The 26,062-nt window shown below is 41.8% G+C and overlaps 1 protein-coding gene across 1 annotated transcript in view; it reads right to left on the reverse strand.

Moving 5' to 3' along the window:
- Positions 1–26,062, reverse strand: part of astn1 (astrotactin 1) — a 1,400,536-nt gene that overhangs the window by 691,303 nt on the left and 683,171 nt on the right. Inside the window, exons 13-14 of the mRNA XM_034183391.1 lie at positions 11,822–11,988; positions 1,064–1,258 (exon numbers count right to left, since the gene is read on the reverse strand). Coding sequence (XP_034039282.1) covers positions 1,064–1,258; positions 11,822–11,988 — 362 coding nt within the window. The remainder of the gene's footprint in view (positions 1–1,063; positions 1,259–11,821; positions 11,989–26,062) is intronic.

Below are 26,062 nucleotides of genomic sequence, written 5' to 3' on the forward strand. Positions count from 1 at the left end.
GCTTGGCAATCATGCCATGTGCTGAATGAGATTATGAGTGACAAGAAACTACTATAAGATCATCAAACTAACTACTGAGATTCTGACAGTTTCACTGACAGTCAGTTTGTAGTTAGCTAGTTAGATCCTTTATCATAATACTGTTGATCTCTAACCCAACTCCCAATTTTGATGGAGGGTCCTGTTTTTGTTCCTTGATTTTGATCCTGATTAATCTGATCCTGATCCTTTCCCTTGATCTTTGGTCTCTACTCCCTATTCCATTTATACTGTAGTGAGGAGTTCTAGTTAATTCAGCAATAACTATCAGGACTAAGGATCTCTTTGATCCTGAGTCCTTTCACCATGATTACAGGATCAACACAAGAGAAACAGATATAAAAGCTGTAACTAAAACACACCTTCCTTGGCAATGATCAAAGATAAGTGATCAGCTCAACGATTAGTATGAAAGTCGGAGATTTGACTAAAGGCCAGGATCAAAAATGGGTAATGAGGATCAAATGTCAGCTGTCAGGATTAAAGCTCAGTAATCTGGATCAAGAATGTGGATAGGGATCACAGGTCAGCTATCGAAAACAAAGGCAAGCAATCATAATCCAACAAAATTATGGGAGATCAAAGGAAGAAACCCCCTCAAAATGAAGAACAACCCAATAAAATGTCAACAGAAAAGGTGACAGGAATGTGTTGGATCTTGCTATCCAGTCCTTTTTACCCAGAAAATAAAGCCATCGACAAAGCCCTGCCTTAAACATCCTGAGTTATTGTGAATAAAAACTGAATTTTACTTAGCAGGAGAATGAACTGTAAACATGAAGGAAAGTGCAGCAACATAGCTCATGTTACATCACAAAAGACACACTTGGTTCTGTGAAAAAAAGACCTATAAGGTAAAAAGTTGTCATGCTTTAAAAACACCAGGAACAGGATATCTGAAGCAGCTGTATCGTGGTTATCACCACTGTGGGAGGCAAAAAGTCAAATGCTGCCAAACTATCACTGATCAGTGCTGAGTTACACATCAGAACCACATCCAAACACACAGCATGCATCTCCCTACCTGAATGTGGCCTTTAAGATCTGGCCAGAAGTGCTCTCTTTGGTGTGGTTGTTGTATCCATAGAAAAGATCTCCAAAAACAGTCTGGTTAGCTGGAATATCTGCTGCTTCTCCACAGTCAATGCCCTCAGTGCAGGATTCGGACAGTGGCAAGCAAGATCTGCCATCTGGCCCCCGCTTATAGTCCTCAATACACCTGGAGTGACAGGGGTTCAAGACATTTTAAGTCATTCGTTCATTTCCTTCCTGGTTTTCATCTCTTTCTACTTCCAAACAAACCAGTTTAGTTAAGCAAAGCTGTATTGTAATCTGTTGACCAAAACACAGTAACTGCTCTTCATCACCGGCATTCCAACAGAAAAATGTGACTAATCCGAAGTAATATTGCTCATCTTGACTATTCAACAAGTAAAAGAAGTCTTAGGCTTTTCACTTACGGCATTTTGGCCCCTTCACAACATAGTACGAATAAGTACAAATCAGGGCGAATCACAGTGGAACAGCTCATATGAGCGAACCGTGAAAACATTGAGCCGACGGGCAGGCATGAACAATCCCGCTGTGACGGTATCGTGCACGAGCATATGCCATACCATCAAAGTGGGAACACAATGCGAGCAGCTGGAGCATGTGGAACCACATCGCACAGCTGCTGTGAAGAAAAAAATAAAAATACATGCCACCCACAGGATTCAAACCTGCAATTTACAAAAGCTCTGATTACCAGATGGAAACTTACCACTGCGCTACCATCGCTGGCCTGTAAAAGGAGATGGACGTATTTAAAAAAAATAAATAAATAAAACCACACATGAAAAAAACACATTTCATTGAATCCCTCTTATCAAGCAGTCAATACAAGTATGAACCTTCTGTTCTCTGTAGATGACCCATGGTCACAGACGTACAGTCATGAAATGACATCTACTGAACCTGGTGTGTCCGGCCCGACACACGTCTTGTGGACGGCGTGCCGCAGGAAAGACAGTGTGTCATGTGGAACAGAGCTCACGTGGGTGACGTGACATTCAAATTGCCCGCTGCGTGTTATGATCTGATGGTCCGTATCACCTGGGACAGCCTACCAATGTGCGCGCTGTGTGCGCTCTCCAGTCCATCGCAAAAGCATTATATGTTTTTATGTTTTCCATGTGAGAACAGCAAGCACACACAGGTGTGTGGCCGTCAAAACATGGTACATGTTCTGCAGCTGTGACGTCCAGGAACAGAGATGTCAACAACTGCTGCTGTTGGCAGCCAGCCACACCCTCTGTCCATTGAGTGCACAGACCAAGGTGTCACTCTGTGATCAGATGAGAGGCATCTCTCCTGTGGGGGAGCGTGAAAATCACACACACGCCATGTGTTGGGGGGGGAGCAGGGGGTGCGCAAAACACATGCACAAATGTGTTGTGGGGTGAGCCGACTCTCTGGCATGCCACATGTGTACTTGGCAACTTCACAGTCCTGGGGGCAATCAGACAAATTTCACATCCAGCTCGAAAGTGATTGCCTGCTGACTGGTTTTGTGCTAACAGCGCGAATGGCCACACATTTTCTAAGTGCCAAGCGAGCGGTGTTAAATGTTTGTGTTTTTCATGTGGAATTTGGCCGACGCCAGCCGCGAGAGGGATCGAATGGGCTCTCACAGGGCACACTCTGTCTTTCAGCCACTGGTGTGCGCAAATAGTTGTAGCAACAGGTGTACAGGACATTGGAGGCAGCTCCTATTTTTCACAATTGGCATGCAATTCCTCCTTCATGCGCTAATCGACTTCTTTCATGCTATGTGTGAAGGGGCCCTTAGAGAAGTCTGACCGGTATTTCTGCCATTGTTGAAGACATTGGAGGAGAGGGGTCTCAAACTCTATTTATCATGCCAAATTATTGTCTCCAAGAAACAGCAAGAAGGAAAACAAATGCATTCCTTCTTGACACTATTATTTAAGGTCAGGTCGTGTTTTGAAGGTCCTTGTATTCAACTCACTACAGAACTGCCTTGGGTCCTCGATAGCAACTACTCAGGTAGACAACCAGTCCATTCCCACCTTTTGAGAGTAACCATTTATGTACAACAGCCAGGTGAAACATAGGCAGATACAGTACATCCGGAAAGTATTTATAATGCTTTTACCGCATTTTGTTATGTTATAGAGTAAATTCATTTTTCCTTCAAAATTCTACTCACATCAACCCATGACAACATGAAAAATGTTTTTTTCTGAAATGTTTACAAATTTATGAAAATAAAAAACTAAAATCACATGAACATAAGTATTCACACACTTTGCTCAATACTTTGTTGATGCAACTTTTGCAGCAATTACAACCTCAAGTCTTCTTGAATATGATGCCACAAACTTGGCACACCTATCTTTGGGCAGTTTTTCCCATTCCTCTTTGCAGCACCTCTCAAGCTCCATCAGGATGGATGGGGAGTGCTGGTGCAAAGCCATTTTCTGATCTCTCCAGAGATGTTTAATCAGATTCAGGGCTCTGGCTGGACCACTAAAGGAGATGCACAAGTTGTACTGAAGCCACTCCTTTGATATCTTGGCTGTGTGCTTAGGGTCATTGTCCTGCTGAAAGATTAACTGTCACCCCAGTCTGAGGTCAAGAGCGTTCTGGAGCAGGTTTTCATCCAGGATGTCTCTGTACATTGCTGCATTCATCTTTTCCTCAATACTGACTAGTCTCCCAGTTCCTGCCACTATAAAAACATCCCACAGCAGGATGCTGCCACCAACATGCTTCACTGTAGGGATGGTGCCTGGTTTCCTCTAAACATGACACCTGGAATACATGCCAAAGAGTTCAATCTTTGCCTTATCAGAGCAGAGAATTTTGTTTCTCATGATCTGAGAGTCCTTCAGGTGCCTTTTGGCAAACTCCAGGTGGGCTGCCATGTGCCTTTTACTAATGAGTGGCTTAAGTCTGGCCACACTACCAAACAGGCCTGATTGGTGGATTGCTGCAGAGATGGTTGCCATTTTGGAAGGTTCTTCTCTCTCCACAAAGGAATGCTGGAGCTCTGACAGTGTGACTATCGGGTTGTTGGCCACCTTTCTGAGTAAAGGTGCACTGACACGAGCATGCTTGAGACTCACGCAATAGCACAAACATAGTCGTGACAATCCCACCCGCTGTGTTGCCAGCTGGACACCGTTCTTTGTTCTACCAGCTGCCATGCGCTCTGCGCTGGACGCTGTGTATATAAAATAATTATTTCATGGTGGATTAATCATTTTTTTCCGCAAATTGGCAATTGAAAATGGCTCTAATCACTTCCTGAATCACAGAGGAGCATATGCACAGCTAACAAGCTGCAGAAAGCATTTTGAGCTGTCTAAAAAGGTAATTATTTGTCTTGTTTACATTGTCATGGCTTGATAAAACAGTTGCGTGTTCTTTCCTTCTTGTCTGCAGCTGTTAAAGTATGTTCATAACAGATTTAACTTCTTGTTATAATCCTTCAGACGAGCTACGCTCTGATGCGATCCGCTGACATCACCACTCGCTCTGTTCACTTCTTGTTTACTCCGCTTGATGAGCTGCACAAGTGTTGGAGATTAGATTGCATCACATAGCACATTTGTGTGTGAAAGATTTTTTGAACATTTCAAAATTCTCTGTGCGCAATAGCACTCACCGGCAACCCGCTGGTGTCCTGTCTGCACCCCTTAAAGACGAGTTTACTCTCCAGCACAACACATCATGACACAGGTCGTGATGTGTCGTGAAGCAAAGGCATGCTTGTGTCAGTGCACCTTAAGGCTCTTCTTCCCAATCACTTAGTTTAGACGTGCGGCCAGCTCTAGGAAGAGTCCTGTTGGATCTGAATTTCTTCCATTTTCGGATGATGGTGGCTACTGTGCTCATTGGGACCTTCAAAGCAGCAGAAATATTTCTGTACTCTTCCCCAGAATTGTACCTTGACACAATCCGTTGACTTCATGCTTGGTTTGTGCTCTGATGCACTGTCAGCTGTGGGACCTTATATGTAGACAGGTGTGTGCTTTTCCAAATCACATCCAATCAGTTGAATTTACCCTAGGTGGACTCCAATTAAACTGTAGAAACATCTTAAGGACAATCAGTGGAAACAGGGTGCATCTGAGCTAATTTTTGAGATTCATGGCACAGGCTGTGAATACTTATGTCCATGTCATTTCTTAGATTTTGTATTTTTAATAAAATTGCAAAAATCTAAAAAAACCCCCTCTATTTTCAAATTATCATTATGGGGTATTGTGTGTAGAATTATGAGAAAAAAAATGAATTTCATGCATTTTGGAATAAGGCTGTAACATAAAAAAATGTGGAAAAAGTGAAGTGCTGTGAATACTTTCCAGATGCATGGTAGGTAGGTAGGTAGATATATAGATAGACAGATCGGTAGATAGATAGGCAGATAGATAGAGCAACAAATATGTAACAAGAAAATGAGAGTTCTAAGACCTACATCATTGCCAACTGTCTTTCAGTTGGCAATATTAATTTGTTCGTTTCTGTCTCTCTCTCTCTCTGCCTTATTCTTCTAATTTTCTTACTTGCTTTCCCCAGGTGAAAATAATAATTTGCATAAAGAGTGTGCAAAAAGAGAAAAAAAACGACTAATTTAGGTCAGTGTTGATTATGCATCTATTTGAGAAAGGACTGTGGGTGGTTAGAGCCCCAGTTTTATTCAAGGTTAAACTGCTGTTTCACTAAACAACCCCATTACAGTATGCTGCTGTCTCTTGGTGATTTTAACATGATTACAGAGGATCAAGGAGAGGAAGAAAAGATCAATAAGACATTGTTCATGGTTTACCCAGCCAAAATTTATCAGTGTTGCTCGCGATCTGCATTTATAATGCTGAGAACTTAATCTTTAGTGTGTCTTTGTATTGTATGTGCTTTGTTTCTTTAGCTTATTATTTGTAACCATGATTATTGTGATAATAATTGCTTGAATTATTATGCATATATTTCACAGTCAGGCCACAAAATATTTATTGTGATACTTAATTGTGAATGATGGGCTTGGAGGTAACTTAGGCAGACCCATGCGTTGGATCACTTGCATTATGAGGGAACATCAGCTATAAAACTGGCTATTTCTCTGGGCATGATCCAGCATGCAAATGTCTCACCATTGAGGACCCCAGCGGCTGCAGAAAGCCAAGGGGATATGGAATGGTTGTCTGCTTGAGTGGTAGCCATCCAGGACCTAAGATGGTTCCCTTTGTGTGGTAGACGTGGTGAAGCTTGTCACCGGTGCATGCTCCCAGATCGCTTCTGTTCAGTTTGTGACAGCAAATTCAGTTCATCTGAGTTCGTGAGTGCAAATAAATCCCTTGTGTCAAATTCAGAACATACATGGAGTGAAAAAATAAACATGCCTGTAGATATAAACATAAGACATTTTTTTTTAATTGGAGTGGATTTTGAAAATCTAAATAATGAGAATCTTAAGACGTTTTCCTAGTGATGTCGTCTCTTCATCTCACTGTCAAGAAATCACTGAAATGATTCAAAGGCAGAAAAAAGAGAACAGAAAAAAGGAAGTAACAGATAAAAAGAGAAAAATGATCTGTCAGGAAATTCTACTGAGATGCTCTCTCCAGTATGTTGCAGATCTAATGCTGTTCTCCGGTGGGAATAGCGGTAGATTAGCCACATCTGTACAATGGAGAGTGACAGCAACCAAATGCCAAGCTTCAAAATGAAATGAACCTGCAATATGGAAATGGAAAAACTGCCTTGATATATTACGTCTACAACATGACTGTTTATGTACAATTAGCTGAAAAAATGGGCATGCTGTGCTCATTAATAAAACTGCTGTTTACAAGGTCTTATGATGTTTTCACACTGATGCAGTTTAATAATAATTAGGAAAGTCCCAAGACACTCTGCAGTATTTCAAAGCTGATCAGGACATTTCATGATAGTTTGGTTTATAATGTTTGATGCATTACAGACTTTATGAATATTCGTTTTTAACTCCATATATCAAATGCAGTTTCTTCCAAGAAAATTAAATGTGAGCAGTGCCACTTCTGGTATATATTCCAGCTGCAAATCTCAGTTGAAGCAGCTCCAAAGTGTTGTTCTCGTAAACTGAATTTAATCGTCAGTGCTTCCTTCCAGTGGGTAATGATGAAGCTGTCCACAATATCTACATACTGAGCAAACTCCTCCACAGGCATTATACCAAATATTAAGGAAGTCTAGACATTGATTCAAACAGCCGCATCGGGATTATGAAAAACAGTTTTCTTAGGACTGATATTAGCTTCACATCATGTGTGCAGATGCACTCCAGAGTCTTTATTTGTGTTAGCTGTTCCAGTGTGACATAATGGCAAAGCTGGATGTAGTGCAATGGGTAAATGCAACTGAGCAGAGATACAGAGGCTCTGCCAGTGTCATATCAACATAACACTGTATTTCAGCTTATTCTGTCTGTTGCGCTACACCTCTGCAATGTTGCTGTTGTTTCAAGTTGCATCTAAGCATCAATGTTTTGCTTGGCGTTAAAGCCAAGCTGTTTAGATCCCAGCAATGAAGACAGCTGTGGATATCACAGCCAGCCAATACACAGGTACTGTGAGTGCTGTACAGAGCGGCGTCACAAACGCTTAATTTTTACAGTCAAAACTGCTGTGCCTCAGGGATGTCTTTGGCTCCTTCATTGTTCAATGTTTTCATGGACTGAGTGTTAGGTAGGGTTGTCCTGACCTTGACTTTGCGGATGACACTGTGATCTTTTCAGAATCAATGGATATGCTGATTGCAGCACCTAAGCTGTGTGAGAAATCAGAGCATCTGAGTTTGTGTTTGTCTTGGGTCAAGCCTAGGATCCGGGTTTTCCATGACTTCCTGCAGTCAGACATCAGAAATGTAACTGTATCTGCTAAAAGTGTTGAACTTATAGAAAATCTCACCTTTACAGGAGAATGAAGGTGCAAATCTTGAGGTTTCTCAGGAATTTCTGTCTTACTGTATGGATGTGAAACTCAGGTGCTAAACATTGACCTAAGGCAACACTGGATGTCTTTCATAACTCATCACTATGGAAGATCACTGGGTACCACTACAACTAATTTTTGACAAAAAGCAGTTACCTAGGGAAACACAGATGAGTAGCACTGCTTGCATTGTGAAGTCAGCATCAGCTATGACTTTATCGCCATATGTCATGTTTCACTGTAAATGTTCCAGCCCATTGAGGATCGCAGTGGCTGGAGCAGACTAAGGGGAGGCCCATACTTCACCTGGCTGCAGGAGATGGATGATTACTTTCAGAGTTGGGCATGGACCACTTGCTTTGCCTAGGTGATGTGTGGCATGCTGCTGGATTTGCCTTGACTTGCCATCAGGCGCAGTGTACAGTAGTGTTCAGAATAATAGTAGTGCTAAGTGACTAAAAAGATTAATCCAGGTTTTGAGTATATTTCTTATTGTTACATGGGAAACAAGGTACCAGTAGATTCAATAGATTCTCACAAATCCAACAAGACCAAGCATTCATGATATGCACACTCTTAAGGCTATGAAACTGGGCTATTAGTAAAAAAAAAAAGTAGAAAAGGGGGCGTTCACAATAATAGTAGCATCTGCTGTTGACGCTACAAACTCAAAACTATTATGTTGAAACTGCTTTTTTAGCAATCCTGTGAATCACTAAACTAGTATTTAGTTGTATAACCACAGTTTTCCATGATTTCTTCACATCTGCAAGGCATTAATTTTGTTGGTTTGGAACCAAGATTTTGCTGGTTTACTAGTGTGCTTGGGGTCATTGTCTTGTTGAAACACCCATTTCAAGGGCATGTCCTCTTCAGCATAAGGCAACATGACCTCTTCAAGTATTTTGACATATCTAAACTGATCCATGATACCTGCTAAGCGATAACATAGCAGGTATCAACATTTAACAGAGGGACTTTGCGGGGGATTCTTGCAAATAAATTAGCTTCACACAGGCATCTTCTAACTGTCACAGCACTAACTCCAGACTGTCTTTGATCATCCTGGAGCTGATCAGTGGGTGAGCCTTTGCCATTCTGGTTATTCTTCTTTCCATTTTGATGGTTGTTTTCCGATTTCTTCCACGCGTCTCTGTTTTTTTTGTCCATTTTAAAGCATTGGAGATCATTGTAGATGAACAGCCTATAATTTTTTACACCTGCGTATAAGTTTTCCCCTCTCCAATTAACTTTTTAATCAAACTACGCTGTTCTTCTGAACAATGTCTTGAACGTCCCATTTTCCTCAGGCTTTCAAAGAGAAAAGCATGTTCAACAGGTGCTGGCTTCATCCTTAAATAGGGGACACCTGATTCACACCTGTTTGTTCCACAAATTTGACAAACTCACTAACCAAATGCCATACTCCTATTATTGTGAACACCCTCTTTTCTACTTTTTTACTAATAGCCCAATTTCATAGCCTTAAGAGTGTGCATATCATGAATGCTTGGTCTTGTTGGATTTGTGAGAATCTATTGAATCTACTGGTACCTTGTTTCCCATGTAACAATAAGAAATATACTCAAAACCTGGATTAATCTCTTTAGTCACATAGCACTACTATTATTCTGAACACTACTGTACATGCACTGGTATTGTGAGGCAGCAGTGATCGCACCTTCAACCACCAAAAATCCTTCCAGTCCAGTTCTGCTATATAGTACAATATTCAGATACCTCACATAGGCGGGTTCATGGTGAGCAAACCAGTAGCGGCTGGCCCATAGGGGGTGCTCGGGCGCTGCCCTCCTAGATGTGGAGGGGAAAAGTCATAATATATATATTTAAAAAGTATTATCAATGTCAGTTTTACTTAATAGTATGTGCCTACATGTAATATGAATGATTAAAACAACACTTCCTCCAACTGACTCTCATTCAACAGTGCAGTTCCACCAACAGAAGCAGCGAACGTATCATTCCTCGTCTTGGGCGGTCATTCAAAGCACCCTTGAAGTGCAGCGAAATAACCAATTGTATGTAGTTGCTAGGGAAAATTAATAAATATTTGGCAAATCCGCATCCACCTCTGGCAGCTGCGGACTGACTCCTCTGGATCCACTTGAGCTCAGGTGAGCTGACGAGCTGCTCGGATTTATTCCCGAATGTTGCTCCTGGTGTGGAAACGAGGATGAAAATTTAAGATAAAAGGAATGAGTGATGTTTTTTTGTATGTTTTAGGGGGTCAAAGCTGTGATCTTTATTGGGACAGCAGACCAGTTATAACGGTAATAGGGGAGGCCGGGGCTGTTTGTAACAGTGTTCAAAGCTGCAGCCATGCTGGTATTTTGATTTCACTTTACACGTTATGAGGATCAGTTCATAGAAGTGAAATATTCTTTGGAGTATTCCACAGTCTAAAACAAATTATTTGCTCAGTTTAAAAACAAAACAAAACCCTAAAATAGCAATTTGCATGTTTTTTAAAGAAATTCTAACTCAGCCACTGAGTACACACAAGACACTTATAGTCAGACAAACCCAAGTTTAGCAACGCATTTAATTAAGTGGTTTTGTATACTTAATTTGCTTTGTCCTCTACACTGTTAATTAATTTTAACCAATTTAATTAAAGGTTTTGGTGTTATTAGTTAGTCAAGTTATTTAATTTAAGTTTTTCAAGCTTCTTTAGTTTGCCTCCATTCCACTCAGTAATGTTCATGCAAAATATTACCTTAATTTTCTCTCGCTCACACACACACACACACACGCTCTCTCTCTCACTCTCACTCTCGCTCTCTCTCTCTCACTCTCGCTCTCTCTCTCTCACTCTCGCTCTCTCTCTCTCACTCTCGCTCTCTCTCTCTCACTCTCGCTCTCTCTCTCTCACTCTCGCTCTCTCTCTCTCACTCTCACACGCTCTCTCTCTCTCACACGCTCACTCTCACACACACACACTCTCGCTCTCTCTCTCTCACTCTCACACGCTCTCTCTCTCACTCTCACTCTCACACGCTCTCTCACTCTCTCACACGCTCTCTCACTCTCTCACACGCTCTCTCTCACACGCTCTCTCTCACACGCTCTCTCTCACACGCTCTCTCTCTCTCTCTCACACGCTCTCTCTCTCTCTCTCACACGCTCTCTCTCTCTCTCTCACACGCTCTCTCTCTCTCTCTCTCTCTCTCTCTCTCTCTCAAGGTGGTGTGAACATTGTCGTATGTACATAATGTTCTTTTGTCAATTGAAGAATTTTTCCATATTTTGAAAGAGTCTAAATTTGGTGATATTTTCTATTTTGTTAAGGGGGTGTCATTGTGAACCCCGGGATCTGTTTGTCTGAAGATAATGGCAGTTCAGTACAGTTTGGTGTACTATGTGTGTAATTGGTGTCAAATGGTGAAATGTTCTTTGCTCAAGAACTTGAGTGTTGTATTTGATACTGTTCCTTTCCAAAGTAGAAATGGGGCCTAATATAGCTGTAAATGGTTAACTTTATCTGTAAAACTGCTGATTTTGAGAGGGACATGAAATGATTATTGTGGAATTGTAGTAATTTTCCGACTGTTCACTTGAATGCCTGTACTGGACAAGGCAAGGGAATCTATTGGCACAGCAGCCCCACCAAGACTGTTTTTCACCAGCCGCCACTGGAGCAAAGCCTCTGCTTCTACACACAGGGATGCACAGTAGTGCATCAAACTACAAAACTGAACTTAAAACCTAAATTTAGAAATGAAATTAAAGTACACACCAATGAAAAATACAAAACTTCTCACTTACTTAGTCATCTCACTTACCCACAGAACATCTGGATGTTGTAGAGTGTTGGATCATCCTCTAGAGGAGCCAGCTGCTGGAGACACAGCTGCTCACATCCTCCATTGAAACCATCAGAGCAATCGATGCCGATGTGGTGGTCGTAGCACCCGGTCCCATCCTTCATAGGACTTAGCCCTGGAGGACACTGGGGAAGGAAAAGTGTTTTATATTACTAAATATTTTCACTTACAGATGTTTACTTCCATTTGGAGACACCTTCTTCCACAGTGAGATGCAGAAACATTAATGCAAATCTCAGATGGGACATGTGAACATTTCCAACATCTGTGCCACAGAAGATAAAGAGCCCGATTTGTGTTCCCATTAGTGCAGCTGTGTGAACACTGTCTGCAAAGACGCATGAGGCAACATGTTTTCATGTATAATTCTATTATCATCCTAACTAACTGCATAAGGCTTCAATGAAAGAACCACTAAAGCCAGCGTTCAACATTCAGCCACAGTAAGGAAATTCCAGAGTGTGTAATCACTGCCCTGTTTTCAGGCAGTGTTCAAGTTTTCACCTTGTCTGTGTATCAGGAAGAAAAGAGCCTAAGGATAGCAGGGTTACTTGATTAGATACTGTGGCAGACTAAATGAAAAGAGCAGTGTCCTCTACAGTGAAACCTTCTTTAAAAGAAACGGGTTGAAAATTCAGTTTGCAAAGAATTCAAAACGAAGCATCATTTAATGACTGAAACCCTGGAATGAAACTTTATTCTTATGAAGTGTGTTAACCACTTTATCACAGATAAACCGATAACAAAAGAGAGCAAATTAATTGCTTTTATTGTGCAGCTGACAACTTATGAATTGAAATGCACTAGTGATGTTGTAAGGTTACAAAAAAAACCAAAAACCTGTTAGACCTGACTTCACCTCAGTTCCCTCATTTTACAGTCACTTTAAGGCTTTTGCTTGCAATTTCTTTCAAAGACTCGTCAAGTCGAATTCACATTATGTTTTCTCTCAGCTACTGCTTCAAAAGAAACTTTGATGGAGTGCATTTTAACAAGGCACCTTCACCTCTACAACAGCGACAAGGCAGCAAGTTTCTTTTGGAGTACTGAGGGATCAGCAGCTGCTTACTTTATTATTCAGGTCTCCTGCATTCATCACAGGTGCCAGTACCTCATTTGGCTAATAAAGCGCTCACACACACACACACACACACACACACACACACACACACACACACACACACACACACACACACACACACACACACACACACACACACACACACACACATCAAAGATTCCACTAGGCTTAATAATTTGTGGATGTAAAGAATACGTAACATCTTTATTTTTGTCATGCATGTCGCTAAAAAACAAAAATAATAAGATCCAGAGTAGCTGTGTGTCAAGACAATTGAAATATGAACTGGAACAACACCAGCACCTTACAAGTTTGAGACCATTTCACATCATCTTTGGTTCTGTCATAGTGCTTCTGTTATCATTCTTCTTTTCTGCGGAGTCTGCTACTGACATAAGACAGTCCAATTCTGTTGAGCCCTTTAAATCGAGACTGAAGACACAGCTGTTCTCTCTAAGTTATAATTACCTTTAATGAATCATTGGCTTGTCTCTCAATTTAATTACTCACAACACCCATGGGGAAGGACTCAATCTCATGAAACTCTAATTTTAGATAGTGATAACAAACTACTGTATAGGACTCTCCAACCAATGAGGATGTTACATATTACATTGATGTTAAAATGGTTTCTTTGTGTCCAAGCTATTTCCTAGAGTGCCAGATCTTTGCACCTTGCTGGCTGGCTGTCAGCGTACAAGTATTCAAGGCGCTTCACTTTTTCTGCATTTTGTTACAGCATTATTCCAAAGCTCCAAAATGGAGCAAATTAATTTTTAATTTTTCCATCAAAATTGTGCTCACAACGCCACATAATGACAACATCAAAAAAACATTTCTTGAATTTTTTGCAAATTTATTAAAATAAAATAAAAACTAATAAATCACATGTATGTATGTATTCACACCCTTTGCTCAATAATTTTTTGATGCACCTTTGGTGGCAATTGAATATGATGCTGCAAGCTTGGTGCACCCATCTGTGGCCAGTTTTGTCAATTTCAATTTCAATTTATTTTCATTTATGTAACACCAAATCACAACAAGGTTGCCTCAAGGCACTTCACACAAGTAAGGTTTAACCTTACCAACCACCAGAGCAACAGTGGTAAGGAAAACCTCCCTCTGAGGAAGAAACCTTAAGCAGACCAGACTCAAAAGGGTGACCCTCTGCTTGGGCCACGAATTACAAAACCATTCACATGCCGGTGCACAAGATGTTTCTGGAACAGATACCACACCCATATCTGGATTGAGCCACACCTCAATCAGAGAGAAAAGAAAAAAGCAGAATCAAGCATCAGAAAGACAAATACAGTGAAATTTGTCAGCATTAAGCAACAAGAAAAAAAGAAGAAATTCTAAGGTGATTGTGGGCCACTGGCCCTAATCTTCACTAAAACACCCAGAATTTAGATAAAGTTGAGGCTGGGCCCTGCTCCGTTTCCTAATAAAATGAATAAGAACAGTAAAAAGCATAGAAACATATAATGCCAGTATGCTAGCCATACGAAAGGGAAAATAAGTGCATCTTAAGTCTGGACTAAAAAGTCTCTACAGAATCTGACTGTTTTATTGATGCAGGGAGATCATTCCACAGAACAGGGGCACAATAAGAGAAAGCTCTGTGACCTGCAGACTTTTTATTCACCCTAGGGACACTAAGTAGTCCTGCACCTTGAGAACACAAAGCCCGGGCTGGTACGTAGGGTTTAATTAGGTCAGCTTGGTTGGGAGGTGACAGTCTGTGAACAATTTTATAGGTTAGTAGCAGAACCTTAAAATCTGATCTCAATGGGACAGGAAGCCAATGAAGAGACGCCAAAATGGGTGTAATGTGGTCAAACTTTCTGCTTCGTGTCAAAACTCTGGCAGCAGCATTTTGAACCAACTGGAGACCCCTAATCCTGGACTGCGGTAAACCAGAAAATAGAATTTTGCAGTAGTCCAATTTAGAAGAGAAAAATGCATGAATCAGGGTCTCAGCATAAGCCATAGATAGGATGGGATGAATCTTCACTATATTTCGCAGGTGGAACAAAGCACTCTTCGTAATATCTCTAATGTGGAGGTCAAAGGACAATGTAGGATCAAAAATTACCCCAAGGTTCCTCACTTTGTCAGTGTGATGTATGACACACGAACCTAGGCTAAGCGTTAACTGGTCAAATTTATGCCGATGTCTCACTGGACCAAGAACCACCATTTCAGTCTTATCAGAGTTTAAAAGTAAGGAGTTTCTAGACATCCAACTTTTCACTGCTGCAAGGCAATCTTCTAAGGATTTTATGTGAACGAGATTACCAGCAGTTATCGGCATGTATAACTGAGTATCATCTGCATAGCAGTGAAAGGTAATCCCAAAATGCCGCAATATGTGCCCAAGGGGAGCTATATAAAGGGAGAAAAGCAGGGGGCCTAAGACGGACCAAATTTCATGTCACTAAGGTTAGAGGTAGTGTTACTGTACAAAACACAGTGAGAACGACTGGTCAGGTATGACAGTAACCACGCAAGGGCACTCCCAGTAATCCCAAAATGATTCTCCAGCCTATCGAGTAGAATATGATGATCCACAGTATCAAATGAGCACTGAGATTTAACAGCACCAGAACTGTAGTCGTGTCTGAATCCATTGCAAGTAGAAGATCATGCACCACTTTAGTGAGAGCCATCTCTGTGGAATGATATTTCCTAAAAGCAGACTTCAGTGGCTCAAGAAGATTTTTTGTCCATTCCACATTGCAGAACCTCTCAAGCTCCATCAGGATGGATGCGAGCACAGCAATTTTCACATCTCTCCAGAGTCCACAGATGTTCATGATGGGGCACTCAAGGACAATCACAGAGTTGTCCTGAACCTACTCCTTTGATAGCTTGGCTGTGTGCTTAGGGACACTGTCCTGCTGAATGATGGAACTGTCACCCCAGTAGCCAGGTCAAGAGCACTCTGCAGCAGGTTTCCAACCAGGATGTCTCTATACATTGCTGCATTCATCATTCCCTGAATCCTGACTAGTCTCTAAATTCCTGAGTTCCTACCACTGAAAAACATCCCCACAGCATGATGCTGCCACCACCATGGTCACTGTAGGGCTGGTGCCTGGTTTCCTCCAAATATGTCACCTAGCATTCATGCCAAAGAGTGTAATATTTGTCTCATCAGACCAGAGGATTTTACTTTTCATGGTGTGAGAGTCCTTCAGGTGACTTTTGGTAAACTCCTGGTGGGCTGCCATGTGCTTTTTATTAAATAGAGGCTTTGATCTGGCCACTCTACCATACAGCCCTGATTGGTGGATTGCTGCAGAGATGGCTGTCTTTCTTGAAGGTTCTCCTCTCTCCACAGAGGAATGCTGGAGCTCTGACAGAATGACCGTCCTGTTATTGGTTAACTCTGACTAAGGTCCTTCTCCCCGATTGCTCAGTTTAGATGTGCAGCCAGCTCTAGAGTCCTCGTGGACCCGTACTCATTGGGACCTTCAAAGCTGCAGAAATGTTTCTCTACCACTGTGCCTCGAGACAATCCTGTCTCAGAGGTTTACAAACCATTCCTTTGACTTCATGCTTTGTTTAAGCTCCGACATGCACTGTCAACTGTGGAACATATGACAGGTGTGTGCCTTTCCAAATGATGTTCAATCAACTGAATTTACCCCAGGTGGACTCCAATTAAGCTGTAGAAACATTGGGGTGCACAACACCGGCATGATGGTTCGTGCACACGACGGTGTCTGTCGAGCAGGAACAGCAGCTCACAGTGTGGGCTGCTGTTCCTGCTCCCACTGTGTTCCATGGGACGAGCTGCACCACATTGTGCTGCAGATGTGGAGGAAAATAAAATAAAAGCCACTTATATAGTAAGTTCCTTCTGCTGCTCCCTTGTTTGCACTCGGGGTCGCCACAGCAAATCCAAGGCGGATCTGCATGTTGAATTGGCACAGGTTTTATGCCGGATGCCCTTCCTGACGCAACTCCACATTACATGGAGAAATGTGGCAGGGGTGGGATTTGAACCTGGAACCTTCTGCACTGAAGGCAAGGGCATTAACCACTTGGCCACCACCCCTACACAAAAACCACCTATATAATTTGTGAATATCACTGGGTTGATATAAATAGTACATAAAGGGGGACGCAATAAAGAACCCCATGGTTAAATAACCCTGGATAATATATATATATATATATATACGAGGGCTGTCAATAAAGTAATGGTCCTTTTTATTTTTTTCAAGAACTATATGGATTTCATTCATATGTTTTTACGTCAGACATGCTTGTACCCTCGTGCGCATGCGTGAGTTTTTCCACGCCTGTCGCTGATGTCATTCGCCTGTGAGCACTCCTTGTGGGAGGAGTCGTCCAGCCCCTCGTCGGAATTCCTTTGTCTGAGAAGTTGCTGAGAGACTGGCGCTTTGTTTGATCAAAATTTTTTCTAAACCTGTGAGACACATCGAAGTGGACACAGTTCGAAAAATTAAGCTGGTTTTCAGTGAAAATTTTAACGGCTGATGAGAGATTTTGAGGTGATTCTGTTGCTTTAAGGACTTCCCACGGTGCGAGACGTCGCTCAGCGCTCTCAGCCGCCGTCGTCAGCCTGTTCAAGCTGAAAACCTCCACATTTCAGGTTCTATTGATCCAGGACGTCGTGAGAGAACAGAGAAGTTTCAGAAGAAGTCGGTTTCAGCATTTTATCCAGATATTCCACTGTTAAAGGAGATTTTTTTAATGAAAGACGTGCGGACGGGTCTGCGCGTCGGGACGCAGCCGCCGCGACGCTCCGCCACAGGAAAAACACCTCTGTTGAAAGCCTAAGGACAAGTTGGAACATGTCCTGCCTGTTAAACAATTTCTCATATACTCACTCCACTGAAAGCCATCAAAAGCCGCCTGGATTTTACAAATGGTTATCAACACGGGGGTGTTTTTCCTGTGCCGCCGCACCGCGTCGGCTGCGTCCCGACACGCGGATCCGTCCGCATGTCTTTCATTAAAAAAATCTCCTTTAACAGTGGAATATCCGGATAAAATGCTGAAACCGACTTCTTCTGAAACTTCTCTGTTCTCTCACGACGTCCTGGATCAATAGAGCCTGAAATGTGGAGGTTTTCAGCTTGAACAGGCTGACGACAGCGGCTGAGAGCGCTGAGCGACGTCTCGCACCGAGGGAAGTCCTTAAAGCGACAGAATCACCTCAAAATCTCTCATCAGCCGTTAAAATTTTCACTGAAAACCAGCTTAATTTTTCGAACCATGTCCACTTCGATGTGTCTCACAGGTTTAGAAAAAATTTTGATCAAACAACGCGCCAGTCTCTCAGCAACTTCTCAGACAAAGGAATTCCGACGTATATACGAGGGCTGTCCATAAAGTATAGGTCCTTTTTATTTTTTTCAAAAACTATATGGATTTCATTCATATGTTTTTACGTCAGACATGCTTGAACCCTCGTGCGCATGTGTGAGTTTTTCCACGCCTGTCGGTGACGTCATTCGCCTGTGAGCACTCCTTGTGGGAGGAGTCGTCCAGCCCCTCGTCGGAATTCCTTTGTCTGAGAAGTTGCTGAGAGACTGGCGCTTTGTTTGATCAAAATATTTTTCTAAACCTGTGAGACACATCGAAGTGGACACGGTTCGAAAAATTAAGCTGGTTTTTGGTGAAAATTTTAACAGCTGATGAGAGATTTTGAGGTGATACTGTCGCTTTAAGGACTTCCCACGGAGCGAGACGTCGTGCAGCACTCCCAGGCGCCATCGTCAGCCTGTTTCAAGCTGAAAACCTCCACATTTCAGGCTCTATTGATCCAGGACGTCGTGAGAGAACAGAGAAGTTTCAGAAGAAGTCGATTTCAGTATTTTATCCGGATATTCCACTGTTAAAGGAGATTTTTTTAATGAAAGACGTGCGGGTGGATTGCAGCGTTGGCTCGCAGCCGCCGCGACGCTCCGCCACAGGAAAAACACCTCCGTTGGAAGCCTTAAGGACAAGTTGGAACATGTCCAGCTGTTAAACAATTTCTCATATACTCACTCCACTGAAAGCCATCAAAAGCCGCCTGGATTTTACAAATGGTTATCAACACGGAGGTGTTTTTCCTGTGCCGCCGTCGTGCTGCACGACGTCTCGCTCCATGGGAAGTCTTTAAAGCAACAGTATCACCTCAAAATCTCTCATCAGCCGTTAAAATTTTCACCGAAAAAGGACCTATACTTTATGGACAGCCCTCGTATATATATATATATATATATATATATATATATATATATATATATATATATATTTCAGACGTGACGTTCAGATCGCCTGCTGCGTGTCCACATAAACTGGTGGTCCAGTCCAGCTGGAACAGCCTGTCAGTGTGCACACTCTTCAGCCAGTCACAGAAGTAATATATGTTTTATGTTTTCGATGTGAGGACTGCAAGCGTACACACGCGCGTGTCCGTCAAAACACAGTGCGTGTTCTGCAGCTCTGATGTCCAGACCAGAGATGTCAACAGCTGCCACGCCTCCGTATGTTCAGCGCATAGATCAAGGTGTCACTCTCTGATCAGATGAGAGGCACCTCGCCTGTGGTGGAGCACGTGAACCACACGTATGCACGTGTTGGGGGGAGGAGTGGGGGGTAGTGCGTGACACGCGCACACGTGTTGTGGGGGGAACAGATACTCTGTGGCACGCCATATCTCGGTAACTCCACAGTCGTGGGGCACTCAGACAAATTTCACAGCAGCCAGACAGTGATTGTCTGCAGACTGTTGTTGTGCCAAGAGTGTGACTGGCCACACATTTTCTAAGTGCCATGCGAGCAGTGTTAGATGTTCGTGTGTGTCATCTAGAATTTGGCTGACACCTGCCACGAGAGCGTGCGATGGGTTCGGAAAGCACACACTCTGTCTGATGTGCGCAAATAGTTGTCACAACAGGTGTGCAAGATGTGAGAGGCAGGGAGGATTACACACGTTTTGCATACAATTCCTACTTCATGCGCACTTCGACCAAACTTCGCACTATGTGTGAAGGGGCCCTAAAGCATGCAGGGCTTTTGCTCTCAAGGACCTGAGCTGGTGAACCCTGTTCTACACATTCTGTTTCTTCGGGACAATGGTTTATATCTCACTGGCATGTATTCATTTTTCAACCTGGTCTCATGGCAAGTCATGATTCAGCAGCATGAAATATACATTAATCTATTGGTTTGTGATATTGTGACAAAAAACGCCTCATTTTTGTCACGGCAGCACAAATTCATTCTAATTCATTCCATGACGGCTGCACAAAATTAAAAGTGAAGTGGGAGGGTTGGGGTGGTTAAGGTTAGGGTGGGGGGAAAGAGTAAGATTAGGTTATGGTTGATGTTAGGGTCGAGGGTAGGAGTAGGGTTATTGAGTTAAAAAAAAAAAAAACCCTGTCATGAAAATTTGACTCATTTCGTCACGGGAGCATTAAAAAAAGTGAAACTGGGCTGTCATTTTTAGACTTTGCTTTGAAGTTTTGTTTTGCGTATCACTTTAAGATATACTGGCACTACAAAAATAGCTTGAGTTGAATTTTGAATTATTTTTTCAAAGTTAGTTGAGATCCAGGAGATAGGTTTATAAACATCTGTCATCACGCTAATTGAATTCTAGGATGTCTGTCACTCTCACACTGATGGTTTTTACAGCATTAGCCTATTTACAGAAACCACCGTCTTTGATGTGTACAAAGCACAGTAGGACTGCCTGAGGCCCAACAAACAAATGTAAGCCAGCTTTATGACACTTCAAAAGAGGAAAATGTGACTGATGTCCTCGGAGACTGTATAATTTCTACTCATACTCTGGTACTAAATTATTTGCAAGACTGCAATTATTATCTTCAATGGTCAATACAAAAGTATTTTCTCAGCCCAACAGTAGAGAAAGCTGGGACACAGTGATCAGGAATATTGTTTTGCGGCAGCATAAATACATTATGCATAGGTTTAGGTCATTCTATTGTGGATTTAATACAGTAGGTTATTGTTTATAAGGCTGCATTATTTATGTCTCCCCAAGTGTAATTTACAGGTGTTTAATCAATTTTAAAATTTTTGATTCACTGTGCCCCGGACGCTAATTCATGGGCCACAGTGAATCAGTGTCCGGGGCACAGTGAATCAACTTAGAATATATTGAAAATCACATGATTATAAAGATTTCTTCAAAATTATTAAATATATGCTGATGCATAAACTATAAGCTATAATCCAGCAAACCAGCTATGTAATGTCTGAGTGTCTTATACAGTGATTATACAGAGTGATATACAGAGTGATATACAGTGATATAAGTCCTTTAGAATCTATTATAAATACAACTGTCATAATTTCTGTTCAAACGTGAAAACAGTTGTTTATATACACAAATTATAGAAATAATTCATGGAAAAAATAAATGTATACGAGGGCTGTCAATAAAGTAACGGTCCTTTTTATTTTTTTCAAAAACTATATGGATTTCATTCATATGTTTTTACGTCAGACATGCTTGAACCCTCGTGCGCATGCGTGAGTTTTTCCACGCCTGTCGGTGACGTCATTTGCCTGTGAGCACTCCTTGTGGGAGGAGTCGTCCAGCCCCTCGTCGGAATTCCTTTGTCTGAGAAGTTGCTGAGAGACTGGCGCGTTGTTTGATCAAAATTTTTTCTAAACCTGTGAGACACATCGAAGTGGACACGGTTCGAAAAATTAAGCTGGTTTTCAGTGAAAATTTTAACGGCTGATGAGAGATTTTGAGGTGATTCTGTCGCTTTAAGGACTTTTCACAGTGCGAGACGTCGCTCAGCGCTCTCAGGCAGCGTCATCAGCCTGTTCAAGCTGAAAACCTCCACATTTCAGGCTCTGTTGATCCAGGACGTCGTGAGAGAACAGAGAAGTTTCAGAAGAAGTCGGTTTCAGCATTTTATCCGGATATTCCACTGTTAAAGGAGATTTTTTTAATGAAAGACGTGCGGACGGATCCGTGCGGACGGATCCGTGCGGACAGATCCGCGCGTCGGGACGCAGCCGACGCGGTGCGGCGGCACAGGAAAAACACCTCCGTGTTGATAACCATTTGTAAAATAGAGGCGGCTTTTGATGGCTTTCAGTGGAGTGAGTATATGAGAAATTGTTTAACAGGCAGGACATGTTCCAACTTGTCCTTAAGGCTTTCAACAGAGGTGTTTTTCCTGTGGCGGAGAGTCGCGGCGGCTGCGTCCCGACGCGCGGACCCGTCCGCACGTCCTTCATTAAAAAAATCTCCTTTAACAGTGGAATATCCGGATAAAATGCTGAAACCGACTTCTTCTGAAACTTCTCTGTTCTCTCACGACGTCCTGGATCAACAGAGCCTGAAATGTGGAGGTTTTCAGCTTGAACAGGCTGATGACGCTGCCTGAGAGCGCTGAGCGACGTCTCGCACTGTGAAAAGTCCTTAAAGCGACAGAATCACCTCAAAATCTCTCATCAGCCGTTAAAATTTTCACTGAAAACCAGCTTAATTTTTCGAACCGTGTCCACTTCGATGTGTCTCACAGGTTTAGAAAAAATTTTGATCAAACAACGCGCCAGTCTCTCAGCAACTTCTCAGACAAAGGAATTCCGACGAGGGGCTGGACGACTCCTCCCACAAGGAGTGCTCACAGGCGAATGACGTCACCGACAGGCGTGGAAAAACTCACGCATGCGCACGAGGGTTCAAGCATGTCTGACGTAAAAACATATGAATGAAATCCATATAGTTTTTGAAAAAAATAAAAAGGACCGTTACTTTATTGACAGCCCTCGTAAGCTTCAACAAGTAATATTTGTCATTCACATGTTACTGGGGCTTAGTAAATCACTTTCTAAACTGATTCAATGTGCCCCCATTCACTGTGTCCTGGGTGCGTGTGACACACGAGTCATGTTATCAAATATCTGATAGTCTGGAGAAGACATAACACATGCTCATCAGTTGGACTGGGCTGGCTAAGAATTTTTTGGGCCACCTTTCCTCTGTTGTGAGAAATAAACACAAAGACACTGACATCCACAAAATTTACTTTTGATAGGAAAAAACGACTTCACTTGCCACTTAGTTTTACCCTAAATCTATCCAAAAACAAAACACTAATTTATAAGGGGATGTCTTTATGCATAAAAATATGGCGTAACTGCTTCAAATATATATGCAGTTTTGCAGATATAGCTACTGATTCACTGTGCCCCTTGATTCACCATGCCCCGGTTTCCCCTATAATAGCAAATACATGCAGAATATACACATATTTATTTATTTATTGTATTTGAATATTACTAAAAACTTATTAGTATAGCTCAAATTATTCAAGATAATGCATTGTTTTCATTTGTTTTGTTGTACGGTCAGTCACAGTCACAGTCAGTCAGAGCTGCGTGTCGTCAGAGCGAGCTGCAAAAAGTTTGTACCTGAGTTTTCAGAGGTGGGGTTTGTAGTTGCCATCTGCCACGCCGGTGTTTGCCAACCCGGACAGTGGGAATACCACCTCAACCGGCAACTTAGCCCAGCGACTGGACAGCAACAACGTCCGAGGCCCAACGTGGTGAATTCACTGAGGCCGCGCGCTGCGTCACGAGTGCCGCTTCCCCGAGGCCTCGTGCAGCCACCGCGGATCCATCAGCGCGGAAACACCGAGGCCGCGCGGCACCAGCGCAGTGCAGATCCATCCCGGTGACAAACAACGCAGGCTGTTAACATCGGCGATCGACAAGCTGCTCATAAGCCGACCATGGGGCCTAAGAAGGTTCTGACAGCGGAGGAAGGTGACGATATTAAAAAATCTCTGGACTTTTTATCAGAGGAGATTTCTGTTGTGAAGCAGCAACAGAAATCAATCATGGATCTGGTGGAGGAGGTGAAGGCATTACGGCTCCAGAATGCCGAGAAAGACCGGCATCTGGTGCAGCTGGAAAATAGAGTGGCTGAATTGGAGCAGTACACCAGAATTAACGACGTCATCATCACAGGTCTTCACATCAAACCACGGTCCTACGCACGGGCGGTAACAGATGAGAGCGGAGGGGAGCCCAGTGAACAGGAGGTCAGCTCTGTGGAAAAACAGGTTGCTGATTTCCTCCTATCTAAAGGTATAGAAATGGATTTAAATAACATTGAAGCGTGCCACCCTCTGCCCCGGAGAAATGACGGTGATAAACGAACCGTCATCATGAGATTCATCAACAGAAAACACAAAACAGCACTGTTAAAACAAGGAAGAAAACTGAAAGGGACAAACGTATTCATCAATGAACATCTCACCAAACGGAATGCCGACATCGCCAGGAAAGCACGCTTCTTGAAGAAACAGGGAAAAATCCAGCACACATGGACTTCAAACTGTAAAATATTCATCAAACTGAACGGATCACCAGAACAAGCAAAAGTCATGGCAATAAGGAACATCGAGGAGCTGGACAAATATGAACAATAGTGTTTCTTAAAGTGAGGATCTGGACAAATATGACCAATAAGGTATGAGGACACAAACACATCACAACACCATGACACAGACCAGAGGAACCTATTCATCTACTACCTATTCATCTACATCTGGAGACAAGAAGGATATAACTCAAAGGATTGCTGATCATGGAAAAGTAGAACTGAGAACATTTAAATACACAGACCACAATGTACTGGACTTGGAGCACGATATAGACCCGGACAATAATTTCTTCTCAAATATCAATGACAGTTGTTGCTATTATACAGATGAACAGTTTAATCGGATCATTAAAACGGATAACAAATTATCAATAATCCATTTCAACAGCAGAAGTCTATATGCAAACTTTAACAACATTAAAGAATATTTAAGTCAGTTTAAAAAAATATTTAACATAATTGCTATATCAGAAACATGGATCAATGAAGATAAAGGAATGGATTTGAACTGGATGGATATGAATTTAATTGTGTAAACAGAAAAAATAAGAGTGGAGGAGGAGTGGCTGTGTATGTGGATAAGAACATGGATTATAAAATAGTAGACAATATGACAACTGTGATTGATAACTTATTAGAATGTATAACTATTGAAATATGTGAAGAAAAAAGCAAAAATGTATTAGTCAGCTGTATATATAGAGCACCAGGATCTAGTATTGAAACATTCACTGACTGTATGGGAAAAATGTTCTCAAAAACTAATCAAAAAACTGTGTTCATTTGTGGTGACTTAAATATTGATCTGCTCAATCCAAATAAGCATAAAATAACAGATGAATTTATCAGTATAATGTACAGTATGAGTTTATATCCAAAAATCACCAGGCCAAGCAGAATTACATCCCATAGTGCTACCTTAATTGATAATATATTCAGCAATGATATTGAGAATAACACTGTGAGTGGATTATTAATCAATGACATTAGTGATCATCTACCAGTTTTCATCGTTTATAATAGAAACCATCGGCGGAATCAGCCAGAGGAGAAAAAAAAATACAGGCGAGTGCGGACAGAGGAAAACATGAACACACTAAAGAAGGATTTACAGGAGCAAAACTGGGAAAAGGTATACAGTGAAAGTGATGTTGATAGTGCATATGAAACTTTTTTACAAATATTTACATCATTATATGATAAAAACTGTCCAATTAAACAAGACTACAGAAAACAAAAAATCCAAGCTCGACCATGGATGACGAAAGGGTTACGAAATGCATGTAATAAGAAAAATACACTGTATAGAGAATTCATAAAACTAAAGACTAAAGAGGCAGAAAATAGATATAAGAAATACAAAAATAGATTAACTAATATTATACGGGTATGTAGGAAGGAATATTATAGTAACATATTATATAATAACAAAAACAATATTAAAGGAATATGGGATATATTAAATAGCATTATCAAAAATGGTAATAAAAAACAGAGTTACCCTCAGTATTTCATTGATAATAATGTCAAGAAGGAAAATAAGGATGAGGTAGTCAACGGTTTTAATAATTTTTTTGTAAATATTGGACCAAGCTTGGCAGAAAAAATTCCCGATTCCCAACCTGAGGATTGGGATAATAATCTCATAGAAAGAAATCCCTGTTCAATGTTCCTCACAGCAGTGGATGGAAATGAAATTATAGACATT

Source organism: Thalassophryne amazonica, chromosome 12, assembly GCF_902500255.1.
Source record: "Thalassophryne amazonica chromosome 12, fThaAma1.1, whole genome shotgun sequence".
NCBI lineage: Eukaryota > Metazoa > Chordata > Actinopteri > Batrachoidiformes > Batrachoididae > Thalassophryne > Thalassophryne amazonica.